Genomic DNA, 26,980 nt, shown 5'->3' with positions numbered 1-26,980 from the left:
CTTAACTGATGGGTTTATGAAGCAAACTAACCCAATACTGCTGGGCATGTCTATACAATAGACTCCAGAGAATTTTCATAGAGTTGTAACTCAATCAGATGTACAGTAAATTTGAATCAAAGTATGAATCTTAACACTGACTGGCTCAATTCACACGTCACCTTTGTAGTATGATTGCCATTGAAATTGGCATGTGAAGTTATCCATGTGGTCAGGATGTTGTGTTATCAGAGCATTTTATACACCACATTTTATGTACGTAAGAGATTGAAGCAATTTGGCAATAGCAACCACACACCACAAATATAACATTTAGTTTATATACAAGTTTATCCAGCAAACATTTGTGGACAACCTATTGGGTTGGAGCCACATGTGCTCTTTCCTTGACTAAAGGACTTCTGTCAGCGGAAGCCTTCCTCTGAGGAAGGAAGAATAGTAGGACACCTTCTGACCCAGCCTAACTCTACTCTGGGTAGCATTTATTTAATTTTATGATAGGAGAATTGGAGGTAGACAAATTCACATCACCTTTTTAAAGAAATGTTGACTTTATGTTAGTGTTTTCATTTTATGTGGCTAGTTTCATTAAACAGTAGTGAGTTTCAGCTTTTTGTCTTGATAGGGATACACCCTGGGATCTCCAGCCAAAATTTTAAAAATATACCACTGCTATAAAACATGTTGTTGTAAAAGCATTTTCAGATCTGCATATCCTGCCCTGTCTGTTTGTAAATATAACTCTATAATTTTTCTGTTTTAAACAGGCAATGTTTCATGGTCAACAGGTCAAACATTTCCCCAACCACCCTGGGAGTTTTTGAAAAGGAACCAGGTGGAATATATAGTCATATTTTTGCTGGGTAAATACTTTTTCCCTTAATGTTGGTTTCACGTCATGCCAAAATGTTCTCAGTAATAGATGGTGTAGGAGTTGCTGCTGGTTGTCATCTTGAGTAATTACATGCCGCATTCTTATTAAGCTTGCAATTCAGTTCAAAAAGTAACTTCCCTTAAATATCTAACAAAGGGAGTCAACTCTTGAACAACAAGAAAAGCTGGAAAGGTTCTTGAACACCATTTCTCCGTTGTGATAGACAAACCAGCTACAGCTATTTTATAACTATGATTCGCATATATTAAGTCAGGCAACTGCTCCATCAACCTCAGCAGTGTTTACTGTGACTCACATCTGCTCTCTCAAGTGTGATATAACTGACCTACCTTATAATAGGGCTATCAAGGGATTATTGAGATAATATGTAAGAGTGACACACAATATATTGAATCATATTAAACATTGGTAATGCTGCTGTTGATTGTAAAGCAAAGCTGTCTTTTTTGTTGTTTTTATTATGTAAAAGCAGAGGAAGAAGTATAACAAATACCAGGCACAACTGTACAATCATTATCCTTTCTTTGATCACCCAAGATAAATCATTGACCTTAGCTTAGTAGCCCCATGGTTGCATAGTGGCTAACCTAATTTTTCTCTTACAAATCCTCTGCATGCATGGAATACTCACAAACTCAAGAGGAGAAAGGGGGGACAGCTTCTGCCAGACTTCCACAGCTTCAGCTCCCACAACTTTTATGATTGTGATGATTTCTGTTTTGCGCTGACTTCCAGGTCCTCAAGAAGGCTGTCTGCACAGTGTGGCTTATGCCTCAATGATCCGTCTTCAGACTCTGCAGAACTACCTGAGACTGGTGAGGAAGAGCATAGTGTTTTCATCTGTTTCCAGAATGGTGAACCTCTTGTGTGTTCCAACTGTTCGGGGTGCAACCCACATAGCTCTTATCAATGTTCTGGTTGACCTGTATAATGGAGAAATGACCTAGGCAATTGACACAATTCCATCAAGGCACCATCTCTCAGGTTTGAGAGCCCAGGAAGCCTATAGGTTTACTCGGAACTGCAGATGATGAAAAAACAGGGTTAGAGCGACAGTGGAAAAAAACTTGGGATGAATCTGGCAAGGCACAGCTACATTAGTCATTGCTCTTGCCTAGGAATCATTTAATTCTGCAGTGGGCACCCTCTAAGTGTTGGCAGAGGTACTGTTGGATATGGTACTGGAGACGCCTTCCATGGAGGCTCATAAATCCTGCTGAATTCCAGAACACTCTACAGGATTTTAGGATTCCAAACATGTATCTTGTAGAGGTCACAATGGAACATGAAGTTGTTTGAGTTGTTGACAGAGTTGCCCCTTGTGGGTTTCTCCCATCCTTGGGATAAAACCCAGCATCCTGGTTTACCGCTAACATGGAAAGTACTGGGAGACATCTAGAATGGCACTGGCAAAGTAATCTTACTGAATCTGACAGATCATACTATATTGCAAAACCTATGAAACATTGATGATGGCAGCAAAGAAAGGTTACTCTACTATTATAGCATAAGTTAATTCAGGTCCATCCCAGATATTCAAGATAGTTCAGCATCTGCTAACAAGCAAATCTGAGTCTTTACTGTCCCTGGCAGAGACAATTAGCTATGATACTTTTGCTAGGTTTTTTGCTGATAAAATATTGAGAATCTGCTCTGATCTTAATGTCAGCTGTAGCATTGGTGCACAAGAAGAAAAGTCTAATACAACTCTTGATCTATTTTTATTTACATTATAATCCGCCTTTCTCACAGGGATTCAAGGTGGATTAGATATAGAGAATCAGTACAATCAACAAAATGAGCATTAGAATGCACTAGGATTGTGAAAGTCTGGAATCAGTCAGAAATAACTAAGCGTATTAACAGGACACATTGAGCAGTGTAAAAATTACATAATAGGATCCATTTTAGAGCAGTGTAGACCACAATCCCTAATCGTTTATCCAAGCAAGTTTGTAAACCATTCTCTACAGTGCAACCCTGTTGCTTCTGTGGAAGGGTCCTCTTGACAAATTTAGTTTTGCATAGTTTGTGGAAAGCCACAGGCAGGCCATTCCATAAGGTAGAAACCTAATGGAGAAAGCATGTGTACAGTAGAGTTGCCTATCTCCTGGTGGGACCTAGTGATCTCTCACTATTATAATTGATCTCCGGACAACCAAGACCAGTTCCTCTTGAGAAAATGGCTGCTTTGGAGGGTGGACACTATATCACTATACCCTGATGAAGTCCCTCTCCAAAACCTGCTCTCTCCCCAGACTCTACACCCCCCCCCCAAAAAAAAAAATCTCCAGGTAATTACCAACCGATAGTTGGCAACCCTAGCGAATGGGCTGTTACAGATTTTGTCCATTGCTGGTTGGCATACATTGCAGAAAGCATACTTCCTTGAAATATGAAATTTTCCATATAAAGTAGTCCTCAAAAACTGCCTGAAAAAACAAGGCTACTAGAGGCAGCAAGTTAACATTTAAAATGCATGATCATTGCAGCACTAGAGCTGATTCAGTGCTCCTGGAATTCAGTTTGTAATGCTATCTTCAGAACCCTCGGCAGGTAGTTTATGTTGCTAGGAAACTGTGGCATGAGCACTGAATTTCAGCTGGTGGCAGCAACAGCAGCCCTGGAACCATGGAATAGTTGAAAAATGTTCTTGTATTAAGTGCAAACATTGAGTTGGATCCTTTGTTCTGTGAGCATTTTTCTCTGGTTGCTGCAGGGACTGTCCTCCACCACAGAGCGTGTTCCTATCACACTTGGCACTTCGGGGTTCCTTGAAAAACACTAGTCTTGCACAAGCATAAATGCTTAGAGTGAGGAGAAGCACACGCTATGGCAGAAGGCAGCCTTCACTGTGGCCAGACAAAAGGGCCTGTGGAGCAAAGGTGTAGGAATCAAGCCAGAGATTATTTTAAAAAACATAACATAACCTTTACAGAACTGTACAACCATCTGCATGTGAACTAGAGGGCTGTGAACTTGTGTTTTTCAAGCAGCATTAGCATACGCCAAACTACTCTTCTCTTCAAGACCACTGTGAAATAGCACTAGGCCTGCTGATGAAAGATAAAAAAAGTCAAAATTCCAGTGGACATACCAAAGCCATTAGAACAGGTATGTCAAACCTGCGGCTTGGGGGCCTCTTGAGAGGGCTTATCAGGCCCACGAGCCAGCTGAGGCAACCCCTCCTTTGTTCCCAGTCTCACATGGTGAACCCACTGTGGGCTTGCCAATGCAGAGACCAACCTACCCACCCCGCTCCTGATCTCACCAGTGCCAACCACCTTCCCCCCCCCCCCCAACCCCGGTGCTGATCTGGGCTGGCAAGGCTGCTGTGGGCTCAACAGTCAAGGCAGGCACCCTCCCTCCCCCCAAGTGCTGACCACCTTCCTCAGTGCCATTCTGGACTGGTAAGCCCACTGCAGAGTTGACAGCCAAGAAAATCACCCCCCTCCCACAGTGCCAATTCGGGCTGGCAAGCTCACTGGGAGCTCACCAGCTGAGGCAACAACACACACCCTGGCACGTTCAAGTCACATATATGCCATATCTGGCCTCTATAACAAATAAATTTTGACACCCCTGCATTAGGAGTATATGCAATAACTCTTTTGATTCTGTGATATTTGAATGATTGTTGAAAGGGATAATAACTAGAGAAGGACTACCTTTACATTTAAAAGTTGCTGTTATCAGCAATTTTCTTTTTCTTTCAGTACCCATGAAAGTGACGGTATGTCAGACATGTTTATAAGCGTGTCTCAGTGACTTAAAAGAATTTTAGCTAATGTTCACAAAATTGTAAATGTATGTTTTACCTATTTTAAACGAGGACCATATAAGCTGTATATAAATACTATTGTGTTTATCTGCAGGTGGAACAGTACCGTAATGTTATCTTCCATGGTCCAGAAGGAAGCCTGCAGGATTATATAGCCTACCAGATAGCACTCTGCATGAAGGTAAGAAGATAAAATTGTACAAGGTTTGGAGAAATAGAAAGATCATAGGATTAGTATGTCACTATGTTCGTGGACTTTTTAATTGGCAGCACAAGCAACTGGCTTCAGGGTTCAACTGTGAAATAGTCAGTGTGAAGATAGATGCTGATTTCTCCAAGGAGCAACTTGCAGAATTGTTCATCAGTAAAGGTAAGGTTGTTTTTAAAAAATGGGGGGGGGAGGTGTGGGGGATTATAACTAGAAGTCGGTGTTTCATTGTTTCAAAAAAAAAACAAACCTCAGCTAATTCAGTTTTGTGTATCCTAGTGCATATTTCGACAGAAACTCCACGTCAGATGAGAAATTGGAGATCCACAGTCAGATTCCCTGTCTCTGGGGAGGGAACTATAGAGGGAACTAGGTGCTGAAGGATAGGGGAAAACTCTTCTCGCCTTCCCAATGGGATGATTGGTATTGAGATAATTACACCAGAGATGAATGAAGAATTACTACAAGCCACATCCTCCTCACTCCTCCAACAGCTTCTTTTAGCAGAACTATAAAAAGAGGAGAACTGAGGAAGGAAGTTCAAAATCTGATCTGGCCCAGAAATGCATTTCTGTAGAACTAAATAACACACTAGTATGCATTTATTTTATGTCTTTCTGACAGGAAAGCCTGGAAATAAAAAATGATGTCCTTTGAAAAGGCTTTCATTCTTCAAAAAGATTAATCAAATTAATAGTATCATATGATTGCTATTCCCAAACCAAAGCTTGCATTCTTGACCAAGAGCCCAAACACCTCATGCTGCCCTCGTCTGTTTTATACAAGATTCTTGCTCTGAGTGCTTCCCACATTTAATCGCACTGCACTGGTTGCTGCAGGACACTTACTGCCAAGAGATTTATGGACATTCTATACTGGCGCCTAGTATAATGATAGTCATAGTATGATGACACAACGGAGGCATTAGTTGACCTCACCATGTCTCTGTCTGGTCTGTTTGCTCTGCTCTGACATTCTGAGCTGTGTAGAATAAACCGTGAAATGCAGTTTCTAAGATAGCTATTTCAGTTTTAATCATGAAGCTTTGATAAGAGAAGCTATCGAAATGTGTGCATCCACGCTATCAAAGGTATCACAAGGAAATGGCTTAGCCTTGAGACAGACAGTAATATTTGAGTTTGTTTATTCATATATTTCCAAGTGGGGGACCCACAAGACTTGTACAAAGACTTCACCTGTATATCATCCTTACCACTATTTCCTCTTTCCCTTCCCTGGCTGCCTCCTAGCCTGTTACTTTTCTGTCATTTCCACCCACGAGTCAACCTGCTTTTATCTGCCCTGTCTTCAGGTTTCCCTTCTTCCCTCCTCCAGGCAGCTTCCTGACAGGAAATGTCTGGCCTGCTGATGCTGGGTGATGCTGGCCACCGTAACCAAGCTGAGTGATGTAGAAAGTGAATCTCCAGTGGTCACCAGGAGAGGAGGACAGACCCTTTCCAGGGCTGTTTTAACTTTTAAATTCACCCATGCTTCCCCCGACATCATTCAGATGTATAAAGATATCTGCCCCCCACCACATCTGTCTATAGCTCCATTTTGTAGATCTTACCATCTACATTCCACAGCCTGTAGACAAAAAGGTTTTGCAAATAACATAAGAAGTCTCAGTGAGAGTCAATGGTAAGATGAATTGCACATCACAGATGGCGATGCTTACTTTATATCATCTTCAAAATCATAATCCAGAAGTATTGGATCAACTCTCAAGTTAGTTTTCTCTTTTTCACAGCACTTCCGGAAACCCAAATTTTGATTCTGCAACTGTTTTTACCGGCTGTGGGCTGATACATGGAATTAATTTGCCCCGGTCTCTTGAGTGCTGCGTTGAAATAGCTTTACTGGAATTCATAGGACAGTGTTCTGGCTGTGAAACTGTCACGTTTCCCTCACCTGTCTTCCATTTCCAGTAGCCTGTCATTGCAGTAATTAATACATTGGTCATCCATCTGATCCGTCTCTCTTTCTGCTTAACCATGGCTCAGGGACTGTCTGGCATTGTATCTACACCAGTATTTTGCAATTCAAATCCCTCCCCAAACCTAAAAGACAGTGTCAACATGGAAGTGCCTGCATTCATTAAATATATGCTTGTATAGAATGCGTTCTTTACAAAAAGATATTTTTCATTTACCAACCACAGTGAGCTCTTTGTACTTCCAGCTTGCCTGATCCCAGTGAAACAGCCTTCTGTAAGCAAGAGAAGCATTGTTATTTTGGAGAACTTGGAAAAGGCTTCATTGTCAGAATTACTGGGGGAATTTCTGCAACCTCTTGAAAACCGCGGCACTGAAAACCCTTGTACTTTAAAGAAAGGTACAGAATATTTTTAAATCTACTGTATTTGCTGTGATAGTTACTTTGCAAATAAAATTTGAATTGCATTTTCTCCTTTTGCATTCCATTTAAACACATGTCATTATATGCCAGGTGTTAAGAGCTTTTCATGATTGCTGCCAAATTGCCTCAAAATTAAGTATAAGAAAATCTATTTGCATACTGAAAATATACAACTTAATATTAATGATAATTGACCTGTTGATTGAGAACATTTCTTCAGCTTACAGTTAGTTTTGAATACTTTATTAGGAAGTCTGATACAAGATGAGATCTCACAGTAAGTAATAAAAATATACAGGAGCATCATGCATAAATGTTGTAATCCTCTGGCACAAATCTGCATATGGTTTGCACCTGGAATCCCTGGCGCAGCTATCATTTCCCTTTCTGTAATGCATCTTTAAGAACCCTTTAGTCCCATAAAAATCTTGTCTGCCATTTTCATTCATACTGGTTATTCTAGCATCCCACTTACCCTACAGCATACTCCAACTTAAAGATTTTATCTTGTTTTTTATGAACTGCATCTGTTTATGTTCTGAGCCCCATTTGGTTCTACGCTGAGCTATAGGTTACCTATCCCTGTTAAATGCCATTTCAAATGTCTTTTTTTGTTGTTGTTAGCTAATGGATTGTCTGATGCCTATTACTTTCATGAGAACTGCTTTCTTATGGGGACCATTGCAAAATCTCGGCTTCAAGGCTCTGACCTGATAGTCCAGCAGCATTTCCTGTGGGTCCAGCTCCGATGTGATGGTGAGCCAATCTATGGCCTCCTCCAAAGGTTCTTACAGAGGAAGGTTTTAAGCAAGGTAGGGACATGCACGGTTGAGTTTGAATTTATTGTGCACTTCAGTATTACTTGTGGGGAAGCAAAATGCAGAAGAAGATTTGAAGAACACTAGCTCTTTCATGTTGACAAAGGATGTATAGCTGCAACATTGCTTCCTGCTTCTGTGACTGGGATATGAATGCTGACCTGGGGAGGGGGCTGGCTCAGAAGGGTCTTTATGAAACTGTTAGGGAACTAGCTTTCATGAAATTTCATACCCATACACCATACCTTGTGGCTCCCCAATTGCAAAACTACAAGTTAGCTTTTCAGTGGGCTTGGATTATTAAAGACTTCAGTAAAGATTTCATTGAATTAGATCCAATGGTTTCTACCCACAGAACATGACTCTGTCTCCTCTCTCACACACATACATTACACTTCAAAACGTCTCCAGAAGGGTTGGTGTTGAAAGACAGGGAATCTCCAGGAACAGGATTTGGGAAGGCATTTGGGGCTCTAGTGGGGTGGGGATCGTTCCAACTGGGCAGGCAGTCTGTAGGATTGAAGCCATTGTCTTTAAGTAGCATCCATATTGGTTTTCATCTCTTATCTGTGCAGATGGCAAAACTACAGATTGAGAGCCTGGCTTCAGACTGTAATTCAAAGCCCTCCTGCACTTCAGTTAGGATCCCCCCTCCTTTGACTGCAGGTTTCAGCAGCATGGAGTCCCAAAACCTGGTGCATCATTTGTGAGAGGCAGAATTTCTTTGAAAATTTCTTCCAATCTCCTTTTTCCTTGGAGGCATAGTCATAAATCATTGCTGTGCAATTGAACTGGAGTGCTTTCCACCACTTAGCCTAGAAGGGCATTCTTGACCCTTTACAGTGCCATTTTAAGCAGTGTTATACCCCACAAAGCCTGCTAAAATCAGCGGCTTAGAAAGATGTAACACTGGCACAGTGAATGGCACAATTAGCAATTTGAACATTTCTTCTAATGTAAAGGGCAGATAAAAACCAGTTCCTTGCTTCAGAACTGTCTGGAGAGAAGAAATCCATGTGTTGCAACTCTGAGTCCATGAAAGTGGAAGGGTTATGATACTGATAAAAGCTGAGCTGGTTGCTGTCAAGCCCCAAGTGGACTTTGTATTTATAGAACTTTACAAGAGTTCAAAGTAAAGTAAGTAGGTACTATTACCACTCTGTTGCTAACAGAGAGAAGACAGCGCCTGGGTGTCAAAACTGCTATGAGTTCCATGAATGACACTCCCAGAAATTTTTATTTTTCCTTTAAGCAGCAGGTATATGCTAGCTAGAATCAGGACTAGAGGGTTTAAACCTTCCTCTTGGACCATGTTCCCAATCTGAAACAGCCCCATGGGATTCCTGTTTTCTTCCGTATATTGATGTGGGTATTTGTTCCATGGGACAAATGATAGCTCCATTGGGCTATTTCAGGTTGGTAAAATGGCATGAAAGGGTATCTTAACCTGCTCTTCCTACCCTGCTTCTCTCATCCAAACTCCCAGTCTGAATCAAGCTTTGAGTCCTTTCTATTTAATGAATAGTGGGAAATACACTTCATTCACAGAATCCATCTGGTTTGACCCAGAGAAAGTGGCTTGAATCCAAACATCTGTGAAAGTTGTGAGCAAGAGTTTCTAGTTTCCCTGCTCCCACTGCAATATATCTGATAAAATCTTCAAAGCCAAAAGGGTGCTCTGTAGGACTGGCCAAGAATTGACATGGCATCTTTCTGTACCCTTTGACTAAAGGAAGCTGAATGATTATGCAGATGCATTCAAATCAGCTTAATTTGCATGGTGCATGCAGAGTTTGGGTTACCTTGGTGCAAAATGTAAATGTAAGTACATGTTTTAAGTGCTGGCATGCGTGGCCTTGGTGACGGCATTTTCTTTTCAGAAGCCCTTTCCGCCCAAGAGCCACAATGGAGCCATTAAAACAGTACTAAATAAGTATCTGTATGCAGAGGGTCTCTACATTCTAGCTTCACCTCTCAAAGCGCTGTTTAAAATGAGATTAGGAAAAACACAAATGCTCTATTAGGAGGGGGTTTCCTTTCTGGCTCTTGTCTGAACACTTGTGCTTGGTCCTCCTTCTGGCTTTATCGTCCTCTTTGTTAAAAGTCTGAAGTGCTCTCTGTATCCTGGGAGCATTTTTATTGAGAGCTAAATAAGTGGAGCATGCATGTTAAGGCTCAGAAATGGTAGCAAATTAGCAAACTAGCACACACACAAATGGCACAGTTAGCAGTAGCCTGCCAGCCCCTGTGTGGGAATTTCTGCTTTAGTCAGAAAGATTATTGATCTAGAAAAGAAGGGTAATCTTGGCTGTAGGACAATTGAACCATGCATTGGAATTTCCTCTGAAAATTGATTGTAGCTAATTATTTCATATCTTCCCTGTTGCTGTAATGTATAGGGAGATAAAGTTTGAGTCTTCATCGATAAAATATGTTAATAAATGCACATGAGACCTGGCATAAATAGAGGCCAATTTGCTTTAATTGTCACAAAAATACCATTCTGTAGTCCTTCCTGGATTCTCAACTCTTGGAGGTTCTGTTTAGCTGGTTTTTGGTTTTAGAACATAATTTAAGGCTTTTTCGATTTTTCCCTCTCCTATTTTTATTTATTTGTTTATACCATACTTTTCTCTCCAATGGGGAGCCAAAGCAGCTTACAGTACCATTCTGCACTCCTCCGTTTTATCCTTATAATAATCCTGTGAAATAGGTAAACCTAGAAGAGAATGACTGGCCCAGCAAGTTTTTTTTGGCAGAGAGGGTATTAGAAAAAGGCTTGAACATATTTTAAAAATTGGCAAAATTCGAATTTGGGTTTTTCTGGCTTTAAAATTATTGAAAAACCTGAATCTGATTTGGGAAACCTGAAAAAAAAATCAGCTCTATTTGAGCCTGTGGGGAATTTGAGGTGTTTCAGTTTTTCATCTCTAGAGGACATATTTTTCAAGATACAGGCACCAAACGTGCAGGGTGGCTTCAGGCAACTCTCCTGATAAGAACATCCAAGGTTGATGAAGTGTGATTTAGGAGGTTTAGTGCTATGAGTCCCCAAAGGGGTAGTCCCATCTCCCTTTTTTCCCAATAACCCATAACACTGGACACAAACCTCACCAAACCTGGGTACTCAAATCAGGAGGATCTCCTGAAGCCACCTTACAGGTTTTGTGCCTCTACCTTGACAAATTCGCCCCCTGCAGATACCCTGCCCCCCAAATTCCTCCTAGGCTACAAAGGAGCCCAGTCAGTTATAAGAATCAGGCAAGTTTCAGCAGCAATCCATGTGTATGAAAAAGGTCACTTTTTCCCACCATAGACTTACATGGGGCTTGCTGTACTGCTGGCAATTTTATTGGGGGCTCTGGTGGGTGTGTAGTTCAAGGTGGAAGCACCAAATTTGCTGCACAGCTGCTGATGACTCTCCTCACAGAAACCAGTAAAGTTTGTTGAGGTCTGGGTAATGAGATCCAATTCTAAGGGCACCAGGTTTTCCTTCACTTGGGTGACAATTCCATTGGATCCCCTGCAACCAAACTTCAGCTAAAGCTATCAGAACCATCTCTGTCCTGTGACCAGACCTGAAGCCAGACTGAAAAGAGTCTAGTACAAATGACTTATCCAAGAAGACCTGGAGTTGATCCATCATTTTTCTGTAGGGATGGTTTTTAAGTAGCAGACAGATAGTCATCTCTTTGAATGGCTGAGAGAAAATACCCTGAGTTAGTGACTAATTTATAATAGTTACTTAGGCTTGTTGATGTGGTCCTTACATGATTATAGCAGCTAGAATGGGCAAGGATTCAGCGTGCAAGTAGTGGCTTTCACTGGCCAGGATCTTGTCAGCATACATCATGAAACTCTGACAAAATGATCCATGAATAGACCAAGGAGTGTAAATGTCCTGTCTTCTGGTGTGCCTATGTTACAACTAACCTCCAGTATAACTTTTCCTCAATCATTGACAGTCTGCTCTTCTGGCTCTCCCAAGCTCAGAAATGTCAGTTCTTACTCAGCTGCTGTCCAACTCCCATATACTTAACTATCTTTCAAATATTCAAACTGTCTGTTCTCTCAACATTCAGTTAGAGCCCAGTGGCTGATGTTAGGGAGAGATGGAACTGGATCTGTCTGTCACATTCACATTCCCCTAATGGCTAATAACATTTATTTTGATCAGGAATAATCACACCTCTCTCCCACTTGCATTGTGGCTAAATTTAAAATCAGGGCAGTATTTCCCTTTTAAAATGCTGAGAAGGTCTGTTCACAGCTCTGTTAGTGTTCCGTCTAGTATGGAGAGGAAGTTCTTGGGGTTGCTGCTTTCTGAAGCAAGACCAGTTAATACACAAATGATACTTTCTGAAGCAAGACCAGTTAATACACAAATGTACATGACTTGTTGCTTGATCAATCAGCACAATACCTTACAGGTGAAGGGAAAGACACTGACACCATTGCAGAGGACTGTGCCTGAGGTGATACAAAATGGGTGATTGCCTGTTAGTAGTGGGTTCTTCACACGAACTATACTTTTCAGGGAATAATGATGGATATTTGACTTCTTGCAAAATGAAATCTGCTTCTCATGTGCAACAAGTGTAGATTTGCTTTTTTTCAAGAGGATAAGAAACCACTACCAAACTTAAACACCTGTTTACTCTCCCACAGTTCAGAGGTAAAATGCCTCCTCCATGTGATCCAGTATGCAAAATGATAGAGTGGATACTTGCAGTCTGGCACCAGCTGAACTCATGCTTGTCACGCCTGGGCACACCTGAAGCACTTATTGGGCCAAAACATTTCTTTTCTTGTCCGGTGGTGCCTGGTCACAACCATGCCACAGTGAAGTAGGTCTTCTGTTTCATCTCGGTCACTTCCGCAATGCACCAGTATCTTCAACTGCTTCCATCTATAATCCATCACTAGTAGTAATCAACTTTTAATCCAATTAATTGTCATTGATTTCAGTTGCTAAATCCATTGCATCAGATTTCATTCCTGAGAAAGTAGGAATGGTCTGCAGAAAGACAATATTCTGTTTCTTGGTTTAAGAACTAATGGTGATATCCAACAGCCACAAGGGCTGGTAGAGCGAGGAGAGAGAGCTGTTTCTTCCAAATACCCTCTCCTTCCTGCAGTCTTCCTATCTGCACGGCTGTTTTTGTTAATATGTGCAAATAGCATTTTGCTCGATGCCTGCAGTTTAAAGCTGGGCCTGGGCAAGTCGAGCCCAGCAGCAAATGGGCCCACCCTGCCCAGCTCCATGTGGAATTCAGGCGGGGCACAGTTGGGAAGGTGGCTCAGAAGCAGGCCCCCCAAGTGACCTGGCCAAGTGGCACCTAGGGCTCCAAGACCACCCCCCTCTGCTCCTCCATGGTTATGCTACTCTGAGGACATATATAGCCTCCAGTTTTTTAGAACCCTAAAAATATGTCAGGTTTAAGGTTGCATGACAGAAATTATTTTTATGTAGGCTAAGAAAAAAACCTGTCAGAGCTATTTACATCCTGTGATTGTGCATAAGTTCAGGGTCTGGTTTTATATAGATAGTTCAAATTTCTGCTTTCATTTTGTTTCAAAGGGAAAGTTTCAATCCCTTATGAAAAGATAAGCTTAAAACAGATGGTCCCTGGAAAAATGTAGACATCACATGAACCAGAAGTATGGTTTCAGTGACTTGCTTATGTGTTTACTCCTCTCCATGACTACCACTGCTTTTAGCATACCATGCAGTCAGCATATGACTCGAATGTTGAAATCTCGCTGGGTAGTTTTCTCAGATTTGTACCCTCAATCTGGTTCTCTGCCTGTAAAATGAGAACAAGGATTAATGTACCTTTGCAAGAATTACTGCGAAGATGAGAAAGAACGTTGTGTTGTGCTTGCTCAACATACTACACAAATTAACAATGATTTAAATAGAGAAATATTTTAATATGGCCTGAGATTACTGCTCTGCATGAGTAGTTGTGTTTACATATTTATTTGCCAAATAAATAAAACATGAGCGAGCAGGCTAAATATAAACAAGCAGCAAAATTGCAAAACACTTATCTGTCTTGAATAATGTCAGCAGTGTTGATCTATTGAACACCCATGCTTTGTTTCTCAAGGAGGGAAGTGTTTGGTCTTTATTGGCAAGCTGTACATATACACAGAATGGGAAAAAGAATTACAGAATGATAGCCTAGAAATCTCCAGTAGGAATGTATCTTTTATATCCTGCTATAGGATTGCCACCATTATTTTTGACAGGACATCTGTGCCTTGAACTCCTGTACAACTAAGCAGTTTAATAGCAATTTCCTATCCAGCATAAATTTCAAGTTGAAAAAATCTTCCTTTGTTAAATTTCTGGCACTCAGCAAGTGTTAAGGGTACTGCATGGTGTAGTGGTTAAAGGCAGGTGGACTCTAATCTGGAGAATTGGGTTTGATTCCCCACTCCTCCACATGAATCCTGATGGGTGACCTTGGGCTAGTCACTGTTCTCTCTCAGCCGTACCTATCTTACAAGGGGCATGTTATGGAGAAGGGAAGGAGTTTCTAAACTGCTTGTGAAAAGCAAGATATAAATCCACACTCTTCTTCTTTTCTTCTCCATGTGTCGCTCAAAACATAATGTCTTAGGCTAGCTACTTGGTAATGAATAGTTAACAGTCTTCAGTCAAGTTTCCTCTGGAACTCAGCAAGTTTATTCACCTAACCTACTTTTCTGGATTGTAAAGAGATTTTTTGATGGTTGAAATCATTGTTTTTTAAAAGAATTCTTCCCCACCCACCCACTGTTTTCTATTTCAGAAACAGGAGGCAGTTCAAGGCCAAGTTGCTGGGAAAGCACTATAAATGGGCTGTGTAAATGTGCTCCCATACTTTTTCAAATGAAAAAGTGTGATTAATTTCAATACAGACAGTGCTTGGGTTACACATATGAAAGGTTGTGCTGACTTAGTGTTAAGATAAAGTCACTGAGATTCCAAGAGTCTTTTCTTTAGACTTCATGTGTTCCAGGGCCAGAGGCGTACCATGAGTAAATGGCGCCCGGAGACAAATTGTCTCCAGGATGCCCCCCATGCTCTGCCCCCCCACTCCGGCTTTGCCCCCCACTGCCCTCAACCCCCCCATGTCACCATGGACATGGGCAAGGTCTAGAGTGCCCACCTTCCCCTCCCCCTGCCAGCTGGGCTTGTAGCCGGCAGCCGGCAGTCTCTTCTGACCTTCCCTCTGGGCAGGCCAGAAGAAACTGCAATCCCGGCCTCAGAGACCTTCTTTTATAAGCACTGAGGCTGGGGGGTGGGGCTTGGGGAGCAGGAAGGGGTGGGACTTTCTGCTCCCCAAGCCCCACCCCCGGCCTCAGTGCTTATAAAAGAAGGTCTCTGAGGCCGGGATTGCAGTTTCTTTTGGCCTGCCCGGAGGGGAGGTCAGAAGAGACTGCAAGCTGCCGGCTGGGAGCCCAGCCGGTAGGGGGGGAAGGGAGGGAGGGAGGGGGGAGTCCAGGGTACGTTGAGGGTGCTTGGAGGCAGCAGGAAGTCCTGCTGTCTCGTCGTTTTTTGCGTTCCTTGGACAGGGTTGAGGTGCGCCAAAAGCGCCCGAACAACGGAGACTTCAGTCCGTGTGGGGCGATTTGCACTTGCGTGACCAGAAGAGTGGCGCCCACTGTCCAGGGCAGGTCTGCAGTTGAAACTAATCTTGGGTAGAAGAGCAGCAGAATATAATACTGATTACATTTCTTCAAATACCTCAGGATGATCCCAGATGCAGCATTTCTTAAAATCAGCATATTTCCCACCCACATCCTGATAGCTTTGTAAATACTACTGTTCTGCCAAGTAGCAATAGTAGTTCTAAACTTTTTGAATGAAAGCTACTTTTTTATGTTTTGACCCTATTGTTTTGATTGGAAGTAACATCTGGAAAACTTTTAGTTCAAGAATTTTTTTAAAAAAACCAAAAAATAGGGGCATAGTCACTGCAGTATTGTTAACACACCAGAGAATAACCAGAGAATTGGGTTATGATGTTATGTTCCTCCCACATGCTTGAAGGTCTCTTTTGATGTGTTGGGCATGTCCAGTAATGGTGCCTTTCTTTTCACTGTGTGCTTCCAGATGGATGTCCAAATTATGGAACACTGTCATTGCATCCCGAGTTCAAGAAGCCATTCTCTCCAGAGCATCGCTGAAAAGACCAACTGGACTAGGACAGCCAGCAGTCAAGAAAAGTCCAAGCCAAGGGCAGCAGGCTGTGGTGAAAGCTGCCCTCAGCATCTTGTTAAACAAGGCTGTTCTGCATGGCTGTCCTCTTCCCAGAGAAGGTAGGACACAATGGATGAATCAGTGCTTAGAACAGAAGGCCTAGAATAAACATTGCAGCCCTTTACATATATTCCAATTATATTTTTGACCAAAATATGGGGGCTGGGCTACAAGCACCCTGAAGCTGCCACCACCCTGCAACCATGAACACAGTTGAAGAAGTGCATTCTCCTCTGATCACTTTCTCCCCACAGTTGAATGGAGGTGGGGAGCAGGGCCAGGCCACTCATACCTGCTCCCCCTCTGTGTGTGTTGATCGAATATATGATTGGAAAGTATGATTGAAACACACAACAGGGTTTTAAATCCTGCAACTATGATCTACACAAATTTATATTTGAAGTTATTTCATGAGGTATTTTCTTTGAAAACTCCAAATGGCTCAAAAAAAAAAGGCTATCACTGGAGATCAGAAATAAGCATTAAATGCCCATGGTTGTTTACTAGTCATTTCTGTGGCAAATTTAATCCCTGACTACAAATATTTGAGCTAACCAGCGAGACCTTTCACTTATACTGTATTGCTGTGGAAGGCAGTAGTTTGTGGGGTCATTCTAAAGCATTACCCATAGCTTTTGAAGGCACAACCACAAAGGTGGGATTAACAATTTGAAAGTTTTATCACAGAACTAACATTCAAGCCGTTTCTGTTTTTCTGTTTTAGTTTTTGTTGCTGTTCTTGAAAGGCCTCAAGTGCTTCCTATTGTAGAGAAATTCTTTAATTTCTCAGTTTATTAGTTTTTGTCCAAGGGTTTCTGTATAAATCTCTTAGTTCTACCAAATGGTTTTCTTTCTGGCCATACCTTTTGCTACATTTTTCTAAACCTCAGTTTTCTTTTCTTCAGCTTATACATCTTGTATAAATCCCCAATCCTTCAATTTCTCATGCTTCCTTTTTGTCTTTACCACCTGTCTTTGGATTTAATTCATTTTAATTTTGTAGCTCTGAATTGCATTTTTTGCTGGACAGTCAGACAGCTCATTGTTGGATGCCCAGTCCTTTAATTTGTCAATTAATTCTCAAAACTCTGTCATATTTTTGTACAGTTTTTCAATCCCAGAAATCACAGTGACCTTTTGTATACAGGGGACTGAGTAGAGCCTGTGGTGTATAGTAGTTAAGAGTGTAAGATAAGGACCAGGGAAAGTGACCAGGGAGTTTTATTCATCCATAAAGCTCAGTGGCTGATCTTGGACCAGTCACTCTCTCAGCCTAACTTATCTCACAGGGTTATTCTGGATGTTAAAAGATAAAGGTAGTCCCTTGTGCAAGCATCAGGTCATTAATGATCTATAAGGTGATATCACATTGCAACATTTACTAGGCAGACTGTTTGCTGGGTGGTTTGCCATTGCCTTCCCCACTTTAGCCCCAGCAAGCTGGGTAGTCATTTTACTGACCTTGGAAGGATGGAAGACGGAGGCCGATTCTGCACAGACAACGCTGGTTCATTGAACATAAGAACATAAGAACATAAGAACTAGCCTGCTGGATCAGACCAGAGTCCATCTAGTCCAGCATTCTGCTACTCGCAGTGGCCCACCAGGTGCCTTTGGGAGCTCACATGCAGGATGTGAAAGCAATGGCCTTCTGCTGCTGCTGCTCCTGAGCACCTGGTCTGCTAAGGCATTAGCAATCTGAGATCAAAAGGAGGATCAAGATTGGTAGCCATGGGTGACTTCTCCTCCATAAATCTGTCCAAGCCCTTTTTTTAAAAGCTATCAGGTTAGTGGCCATCACCACCTCCTGTAGCAGCATATTCCAAACACCGATACCGCGTTAGAAGAAGTGTTTCCTTTTATTAGTCTAATTCTTCCCCAGCATTTTTCAATGAATGCCCTGGTTCCTGATTATTGTGAGAAGAGAAAAATTTCTCTCTGTCAGCATTCCGCCTACCACCCCATGCATAATTTTATAGACTTCAATCATATCCCCCCTCAGGCGTCTCCTCTCCAAATAAAGAGTCCCAAAGCTGCAGCCTCACCTCATAAGGGAAGGTGCTCAATCCTTCAATCATCTCGTTGCCCTTCTCTGCACTTTTTTTCTATCTCTTGATATCCTTTTGAGATGTGGCGACCAGAACTGAACACAGTACTCCAAGTGCGGTCGCACCGCTTTATATAAGGGCATGACAATCTTTGCAGTTTTATTCTCAATTCCTTTCTAATTATCCCCAGCATAGAGTTTGCCTTTTTTCACGCTGCCATGCATTGAGTTGACATTCAAGACTATCAACTAAAGGCGGCCCAAATCCCTTTCCTGGTCTGTGACTGATAGCGCTGACCCTGTAAGCGTGTTAATGTGAAGTTTGGATTTTGCCCCTCGTGCATCACTTGCTACATTTCGCTACGATGAACTGCATTGCCATTTCTTGGCCCACTCACCTAATTTATCAAGGTCGGCTTGGGCTCTTCGCCAATCCTTTGTGGTTCTTACCACTTCCTTGGTGGTATCATCTGCAAACTTGGCCACCACACTACCCACCTACTTCCAGGTCATTTATGAATAAGTTAAAGAGCACTGGTCCCAAAACGGATCCTTGGGGGACACCACTCCCCTACATCTCTCCATTGTGAGAACTTCCCATTTATACCCACCCTTTGTTTCCTGTTCCTCAACCGGTTTTTAATCCATAGGAGGACTTCCCCTCTTATTCCTTCATTGCTGAGTTTTCTCAACAGTCTCTGGTGAGGAACTTTGTCAAAAGCCTTTTGGAAATCCAAGTAGACAATGTCCACTGGTTCCCCCTTATCCACATGTCTGTTTACACCCTCAAAGAACTCTAGTAAGTTTGTAAGACAGGACTTGCCTCTACAAAAGCCATGCTGACTCTTCCTCAGCAGGTCTTGCTTTTCTACATGTTTAATAATTTTATCTTTAATGATAGATTCTACTAATTTACCAGGAACAGATGTCAAACTGACTGGCCTGTAATTTCCCGGGTCCCCCCTAGACCCTTTCTTAAAGATTGGTGTGACATTGGCCATCTTCCAGTCTTCAGGGATGGAGCCTGAAAACCTGTTTCTGTTGCCTGTGCTGCCGTTTGCATGGTAGCTGCAGGGGCCAGCCAGGATTGCTGGGATTCCAGAGGCAGGAGGCAGCACAGCTGAGAATCCCCTCCGCCTGAGAATACACCCCCGAGAATCCACCCACACACACGAGAATCACCTCATCTACTTGCATGGAATGGCGGCCTCCTATTAGAATATCTACTTTAATGGTGGCCGCGTGGGAAATACACCATAATGGTGGATGGAAGGGATTGGAATTGAATGCTTCCCGCTTGCAAGTTTGCACAGGCAAGCAGGAAGCAATTGCAACCTAGGTTAAAGAAAAAAATAGCTAATTTATCAATTCTCATTTAACCCAGGTTTTGGCCAATAAAACTGTTTAGAGGTGTTTGACGGGCAAGTTCTGTGGGAACTGGTCCCCCAAAATATTTTTAAGAAGGGTTTCATCCCATTTTACCTGAACTGTGCAGAATCGTAAGTGAACTTTGAGCTGTGAGCAGAACTTTGGCTGCAGTGCTGCCATTTACCACTCTGGGCCACAAGGTTCTTAATATTGTGGATGTGGGAACAGAAATGCATGTTACTTGTTGTAAGGACAATTTGTTGTAAGGACAAAAATGCAATAGAGACACAGAGAATATTGGAGCAAAAGTGGAAAGGTTAGTGACCTATTGTGGTATTTCAGGAATGATGGGCAACAGGATTCTCACTACATCTTATTTCATTTTCACTGTTTCAGAACTGGATCAGTACATTGCTGATTTTAAAGGAGGAAATTTCCCTCTTTCTGTGGTATCAGGCTACAAAAATTGCTGCAAGAAAAAGGGGGAAAGCGCTGCTTGGAGAAAAGTGAGCACAAGTCCTCGTAAGAAGTCAGTCCATCCCTCGGCCCAGTTGTGGAGTAAGAAAGAAGAAAATGTAGAAGGTAACAGTTGATGGAAGTAGAACCACTGGGAAGTTTAGCTGTTATAAAGCAGCAGAAAACACCAAGAAGCTCTGTTTAAGACAAATGTGTGGTCATTAAAATTAAACCACAGCTGCTTTAATTGCAGGGGCTTTAACCAACTCGTATGCATGGCCCACTCAGCAGTTATGTTATGCAGATTCTTTTGATTTTCTAATTCATCGCTGAACCCTGTTAAAATTTATGGTGGATAGAAGAGGCGGAACTACCAGTGGCAGGGGGGTGCACATTGCACTGGGTGCACACCTGGCGGGAGGCAGAAAATCACGCACACACCCATAGCTCCCCTCCTCCATCCACTTACCTTAGTTCAGCAGGCTGGAAATGCAGGCTGGAAAAGCGGCCTGTTCATTTGAGGCTGAAAACGGCCTGGTGAGAGACACACTTCCAGGAGATCTCGAGGCTTTAAAGGTCTCCCTGAGGAAGTGTACTACAGGCGTTTTCAACCTCAAGTCAGGCTGAGCAGCTTTCCAGCAAAACTGAACTAAAATAAGTGTGGGGGGGCGGGGCACTATGCTCCGCCTTGAGACTCGCGAGGCTGCTGAGGTACACACTGGAAACAGTATGACCCAGCTATGCCTCTGGTGTATAGGCATCCTCATGGATGATTTCTGTTGTCTGTTAATGTTGCAGTTGCAAGATAGCCACTCATTCTAATTTTCAAAGGTGCTTGTTGTGGCACATTGCTGTCTGAAGATTTAATTTGGAGGATTATTAAGTGATACTTGTCTTTCTGAAGAACATTGGAAGCATATCAAGCACTAGCAAAGAAAAAATACTTACAAAATCTTTTTTCCTTAAAAATTTATTTGTGCCAAAGCAGTTCCAGTTGTTCATTTCTTTAGACACAAGAGTGCCATCAGAACCTTTAAGAGCAGCACAACAGCCAGCCCGCAGAATACAATAGCTTTAACCAAGTCCTATGTTTTAGTGATCTGGCCCTGCTTTCACAAATGAAGCTCAACCTGAAGTCTCTTTAGACAATGTGCTAGTAGGGATGAAATCAGTGGTAGATCATCTGCTTGGCATGCAGAATGCTGCAGGTTCAGTCCCAGGCATCTACTGTTAAAAGGATCAGGTAGTTGGTGTGAAAAACTTCTGCCAGGGACCTTGGACAGTAACTGTCAGTCAGAATATATCAGACTGAGTGCCCAAATTGCAACCCAAAACCCACTTATTTATCACAAAGTGCCAACACAGCAATTTAACCTGAATACTGAGGTTTTTGTTTAGAACAGGGGTAGGGAACCTGCGGCTCTCCAGATGTTCAGGAACTACAATTCCCATCAGCATCTGTCAGCATGGCCAATTGGCCATGCTGGTAGAAACGTGGGAGTATCCCTGTTTATCTAAACCCACTGAACATCGAAGTGTTACTTTCGGGGAGTAAGCTTGGTGGTAGTTGGTGGCTTGCTTTTGAAGCAGCAGGTGCAACTCTTCTCAATGGGTGAATCCACAACCCTGAGGAGGGGTTTACTCAGGAAACAAACCACACTGCCAGCAGCAAGCTTACTCCCAGGTAAGGATGCGCACAGTTCTTTGCATGAAAATCGAGTGGGGTTTAGCCTTAAGAGGGTTACCTACACTGCGTCCCAAAACTAGGTCTTAGGTTTATGCTAATAATCGAATTTAGAGGCCCAAGGCCAGCCTAGATGTGGGGGGGGGACCTCTGTTCTTGTACGTCTCACAGAGAGGGCTCTGAGTGCCACCTCTGGCACCCGTGCCACAGGTTCGCCACCACTGGAATATAGAATGTACAATACTGATGGAGAGAGACCAGTAGTCTACTAAAAGGCAGTCCCTGTGTAAATGGTTCATGTAGTATATGTATGCCACTGATGCTTGCAGAAGAAAAGGAAGGTGTGATTCCCTCCATCTATTACTCTCTCACACAACTTGCTGATTAATATCCCCTTTTCATGCAAAAGCTTTGGAAAAGATGTATACAATTTTGCACATTTATTCATTCCATTTTGCACATTTATTCATTTCATTGTCCTTTGTATTTTTTATTATTTGTTTATTATGATTATGGGTTGGTTTTTGTTCTTTTTGTTACTGTTTCCTCTCAATGGAATCTTTTGCTGTGGCATCCACATAAACAGAACCTAATTTAATTTCACTGGAAATGTATTTTGTGCTGTAGTAATTAAAGTTAGAGAAAGGAATGGGTTCTGCTGCAGTAAGAAGTCCTTGTTTAGAGGTGGAGAAGGAAAAGCTTCAAAGAAATGGCAGGGAAGCCCATACTGCTGTGCCTGTTCACTTCCTTAGAATGGTTGCAAAAAATCCTTGAGGTGATCATCATAGTATGTTTAATCTCCTTTGAACTGATGGTAGGATCACAGGAACCCCAGCCTATGCATCTTCTTTTGGTGATCCTCATTATGGCAACACTCCAGATGGATTGGGGGGGGAAAGAGCTAAGAGACTTGACACCCAGAAAAAGCGGCATGACCTTTATTTTCAAACCAATTCCTGTTTCAGAGTTTGTAGACTTCTGAGGGTGAGGTGTGAGAAGTTACTTACAGATAGGCACATGTGGATTCGCTCTCTCCTTAAATAATTTCTTCTTTAAGATGAAGAAAAAATTCCCAGAACTGAATCTTTCTTTCCTCATCTTCCTGTTCTGTAGGAATAAAGTCAAAGAACATATTCCAGCAAAATGGCAACAAAATGGTCCCTCAGACAATAAAGTAAGTTACTGCGGGTTGGGGGAGGATTCAATCGAGGATAAAATGATTTTACATCTGTTATATCTTTTTTAGCGGTTGTCATGGTTTATTTCTAGCCTGAGGGCTGTTTTATGAATTTATGAATTAACAGCCCCATCCAAAGGAGGGAGACAAATCACTTGTAACTACCTGCTGCATGAAATTATCACGTCCTTTTGTCTGTACTGAATGTTCTGCCACTCAGTTCAATTGGTTGAGGCCTCTATCTACTTTCTCTACATTGCACATAATTGTCTATCAAGTCATCCCTCACATATATCAAAGTGGCTTTTATTTAAATCAACAAGAGATATACCCATGTAGAATTGATCTTTTCCATTTTTTAAAAAAATTGCAGAATTCAAACACTTGTTCAGTGTGATGTTATTTTCTGTTCTTGAAAGAAAAGAAGTAGAAATGTTTTACCTGGCATATGAAATGCAAGCAAGAGGTTCTGCTCTTTGAGGAGGGCATTTCAAAGCTCGACCAGCACCACCCATGTTATGGCTGATCTTTCCTAGGTTACAAATAGAGCAGGCTTCAGCAGTAAAGTTGGTCATTCGGAGAATGACTCTCCCTCATATATAGTGGGGGTGAAGTCATAAAGGGGTTTAGAGATGATCCCTGTTGATTCAAAGAGCCATTTGTTTACTATAAATAACTCCCTGAACACCTTGGAAAAAAGCTATTAATCATGATTTTAAGTTGCCATCTTTAATTACAGATGGTTGAGCAAATGAAAGTAACTTTTTGTTTGTTCTGTTTTCCAAGCTCTCTAGAGGATGACCCAGTAAAAATGGATCAGAGGCTGTCCCTTAGTTCTGATGATGAAGTTGACCTGTTACAGGAGCTTCAGAGTATGTGTTCAAGTAAATCGGAGTCTGACATAAGCAAGGTAAATGATGTCTACTCCTCTGTCCTGCATAATCAATGTAGCCATCTCCTTTGGCTTTTTTCTTTATTGCATTCAAAATATAGCCCCATTCAGCCGCTGCTTGACTTACCCTTCTTACCTTCCAGTTTCCCTTGTGACCGTTGCTGCTTACTTTTGCTCTGTCGACTTTCTCTCCTCCAGTACTTTTCCTGACCTGGTCCTCTGCAGAATCATTGTTCATCTCCTCTCTGCCAGATCACTGCCAATTCTCTTTCCTACCCAAAAGCCTCCTTGACCTTTCTGCTGCCTTCCTTCCTTGACTCCATTCATGCTCTTAGTTATCATAGCTGTGTCCTTAGCTGATATTCTCCCATCCCTTAAACATTTCTACAAGGGAAAGCTCCCTGTGGGTCCTCTGCTGGTGACCCTCCGATCTGTCATCAGTGCTCTGTGGCATGTCTTTCAGCGCTGTCTCTCTACTCCATAACTCTTCCTGTCCCTTTTATGTTTAGTTATTTTTCCACTGCAACATCTGTTACCAAACCTCAGCCCTTTCACATCTCTCCAGAAGACTACCACCATATTGGGAAAAGAGAAATGGCACCAATATGGTTGAGACCTTAAAAAAAACTCCTTTCCATTTACACCAATGCAAACTTGCTTTGCTGCAATATTTCAGAACAAATTATCACAAAGCAGGTTTATGAAATATCCAGCAAAGTGGGAGGAAAGCCAGAAGGTGCATGAAAGTGCAATGATAGACACTTGTAGACACTTGTAGACACTGGGGCAGGAGAAGCTCCTGTTTTGGGAACAGGTCAACTGTATGGAAGCAACCTTAGTGTGAACTAAAATGCTCTATAGGCTTCAAAGTTTTAGGATTTCTAATGCTGACCTTTCTCTCCACCTTATTCAGATTGTCAGTTCAAAAGATAAGCTGAGGGTTATGATCAACAATTCTCAGAAGGACTCCGTGTTTTCAGCGAATATCATCAATGCAAATACATCAGCACCCCAGCAGGTACAAGACAAACCATCCTGCACAGAATTTATAGGTGTCTAAGCATATTCCATCCAGAGAGCCAGCATGTGGTGTACTGATTAAGGTTCTAGAACCTGGTTCAGATTCTCTTTCCCATCATGTCCTGTCTACTTGCTTAGTGTGTCTCTCGTAGCTGCAACAGAAGTTCCTAATATGCTTGGACCACTGGCTCTTGGGCAGTTTTGCTTTTCTTTTCTTTTCTTTTTTACCTTAGCAGCTTTAATGCTATCCTGTTAAATTACATTTTTTTTTCTGTTGATAGGATAGAAATCCCAGGATCTGTCCTCGCAGCAGCAGTCAACCTGTGGAATGCAGCAACAGCAAACCAAAAACTGAATCTTTCAAGAGTGGTATTTCAAAAGTGAGATCTTTTCTTCCTGTACCCAGAAATAAAGCCAGCCTGTCTTCTCAGAGCACTAAGCAAAGCAGCAGCAATACAACGCAAATAGAGGCAGTGAGTGACTCAAAAGAAGAAATTTGGAACATGCACAAAAAAGTACAACTTGAAAAATATGAATAAATATACCTTTCTCCCACTCATTTTTTATCCTTCCTCATCCTTTCTGTAATCTCAGTTACCTTAGAGAACAAATTCATTCTCATGTGTAAATAATTTTTAAATTGTTTTCTTCGTTTAAAATGGTGTATATGGGACCACAGTTTAATTTCTATGTAAATATAACCTGTTTATAATGAAAATATTAGATTATATCAAATTGCTCCCTTGGTAGTAGAAAATACTAGCTTCTTAATTGATTTTCTAATCCAAAATGTTGTATTGTTTATTTATATTCAGGGGCATCCCTACAAAAAGTGTTGGGGTATGTGTGCAGTCATGTGCACCTTTAAATACAGTAAATATATATATATATATCAAGTTTATATATATAAAATTTGATCCAGAGATACCTAGAAACAAATGGGTGTTGCACACAGCTAGTATTCTCCATTGCTTTAAGATGTAGATAACCAGTCTGGAAGGGCTCACGGCTTATCCATAACTACATTGCCTGTGTGACTGCTTCTGCTGTGCATCACCATATACGTCCATATATTTTATGGATGCTAATCTGTGTTTCCCATAGAACTCTCTGTATATGGAAGAACTCAGTGGCAACTTCTTCCTTTTCTTCATAAAGTGGGACCCAGGAGGTTGCACACATTAAAACCCTTTACTTACAGTATCCCTGCAGCCTGCAGGAGGAGGATCAGTGGTTTTGGGGCAGGGGATACTATACTTTCTAATAGTCATATGCTGAGTTTCCTGTGTTCTGTTTCATACTTTAGGTTGCACAATTATGTACAGTACTGGCTTCAAGCTAATGTACATTTGTTTAAAAAAGCGTTTATGTTCACTTTTTTTTAAAGTGAATAGAATGTGGCAATAATGGGAAGGATTGGGAATATTTCCCAGTTACTTTCAGTTTTCATCTGCATTAAATATTTCAACGCCCATTGAGGAAGCAGCTTATTTCCTTTGTCTCTCTTTTCCTCTACTTGTATTTGGCATTCCAACTCTTTAGTAGAATCCCAGGGTAGCCTTCCAGATACCTCTTGACTCTCCAGATGTTCAGGAGACTTCTGGTACCATCAGCCCCTACCAGCATGGCCAATTGGCCATGCTGACAGAGGCTGATGGGAATTGTAGTTCCTGAACATCTGGAGAGCCGCAGGTTCCCTACCCCTGCTTTAGAGCTATGATTTGTGCAGATTTTGCTTTTCCATTAAAAACAGAAATTGCAAGCTACTGTAATAAGTAATCTGTAGTCATTAGTCACATATGTTTGTTTGTTTGTTGATCAATGGGAAAAATCACCTATAATTACATAAATTATTGGATATGCTATAAAACCGTTTCCTACTTGCTCACTCTGCATACATTTTACAGTAAAAACTATTTTTGTTAAAAGATAGTAGTAGGTAAACAACAAAAATATCAGGAGTAAAAATGGCAGCAATAACTCATGGGAGTGGGGGATATACAATTTTTGTATTCTGCCTGA

The 26,980-nt window shown here is 41.8% G+C and overlaps 1 protein-coding gene across 3 annotated transcripts in view; it reads left to right on the top strand.

The window, feature by feature from the left end:
- The window catches only part of CTTNBP2 (cortactin binding protein 2), a 112,905-nt gene extending 86,473 nt beyond the window's left edge, over positions 1-26,432 (top strand). For 2 of the 3 annotated variants that reach the window (XM_048499375.1, XM_048499377.1), the window contains 13 exons: positions 768-863; positions 1,631-1,710; positions 4,771-4,857; positions 4,947-5,046; positions 7,066-7,218; positions 7,867-8,054; positions 12,729-12,907; positions 16,168-16,373; positions 20,126-20,311; positions 22,983-23,043; positions 23,833-23,956; positions 24,852-24,956; positions 25,240-26,432. In XM_048499375.1, coding sequence (XP_048355332.1) covers positions 768-863; positions 1,631-1,710; positions 4,771-4,857; positions 4,947-5,046; positions 7,066-7,218; positions 7,867-8,054; positions 12,729-12,907; positions 16,168-16,373; positions 20,126-20,311; positions 22,983-23,043; positions 23,833-23,956; positions 24,852-24,956; positions 25,240-25,497 — 1,823 coding nt within the window. In that variant the 3' untranslated portion in view covers positions 25,498-26,432. Of the gene's footprint in view, positions 1-767; positions 864-1,630; positions 1,711-4,770; positions 4,858-4,946; positions 5,047-7,065; positions 7,219-7,866; positions 8,055-12,728; positions 12,908-16,167; positions 16,374-20,125; positions 20,313-22,982; positions 23,044-23,832; positions 23,957-24,851; positions 24,957-25,239 lie in introns of those variants that run through there. The other variant, XM_048499376.1, reaches the window with a different exon arrangement.
- The last annotated feature ends 548 nt before the right edge of the window (positions 26,433-26,980 follow it).

Source organism: Sphaerodactylus townsendi, linkage group LG06 (assembly GCF_021028975.2).
Source record: "Sphaerodactylus townsendi isolate TG3544 linkage group LG06, MPM_Stown_v2.3, whole genome shotgun sequence".
Lineage (NCBI taxonomy): Eukaryota > Metazoa > Chordata > Lepidosauria > Squamata > Sphaerodactylidae > Sphaerodactylus > Sphaerodactylus townsendi.
This window is presented reverse-complemented; position numbering and strand designations above follow the sequence as displayed.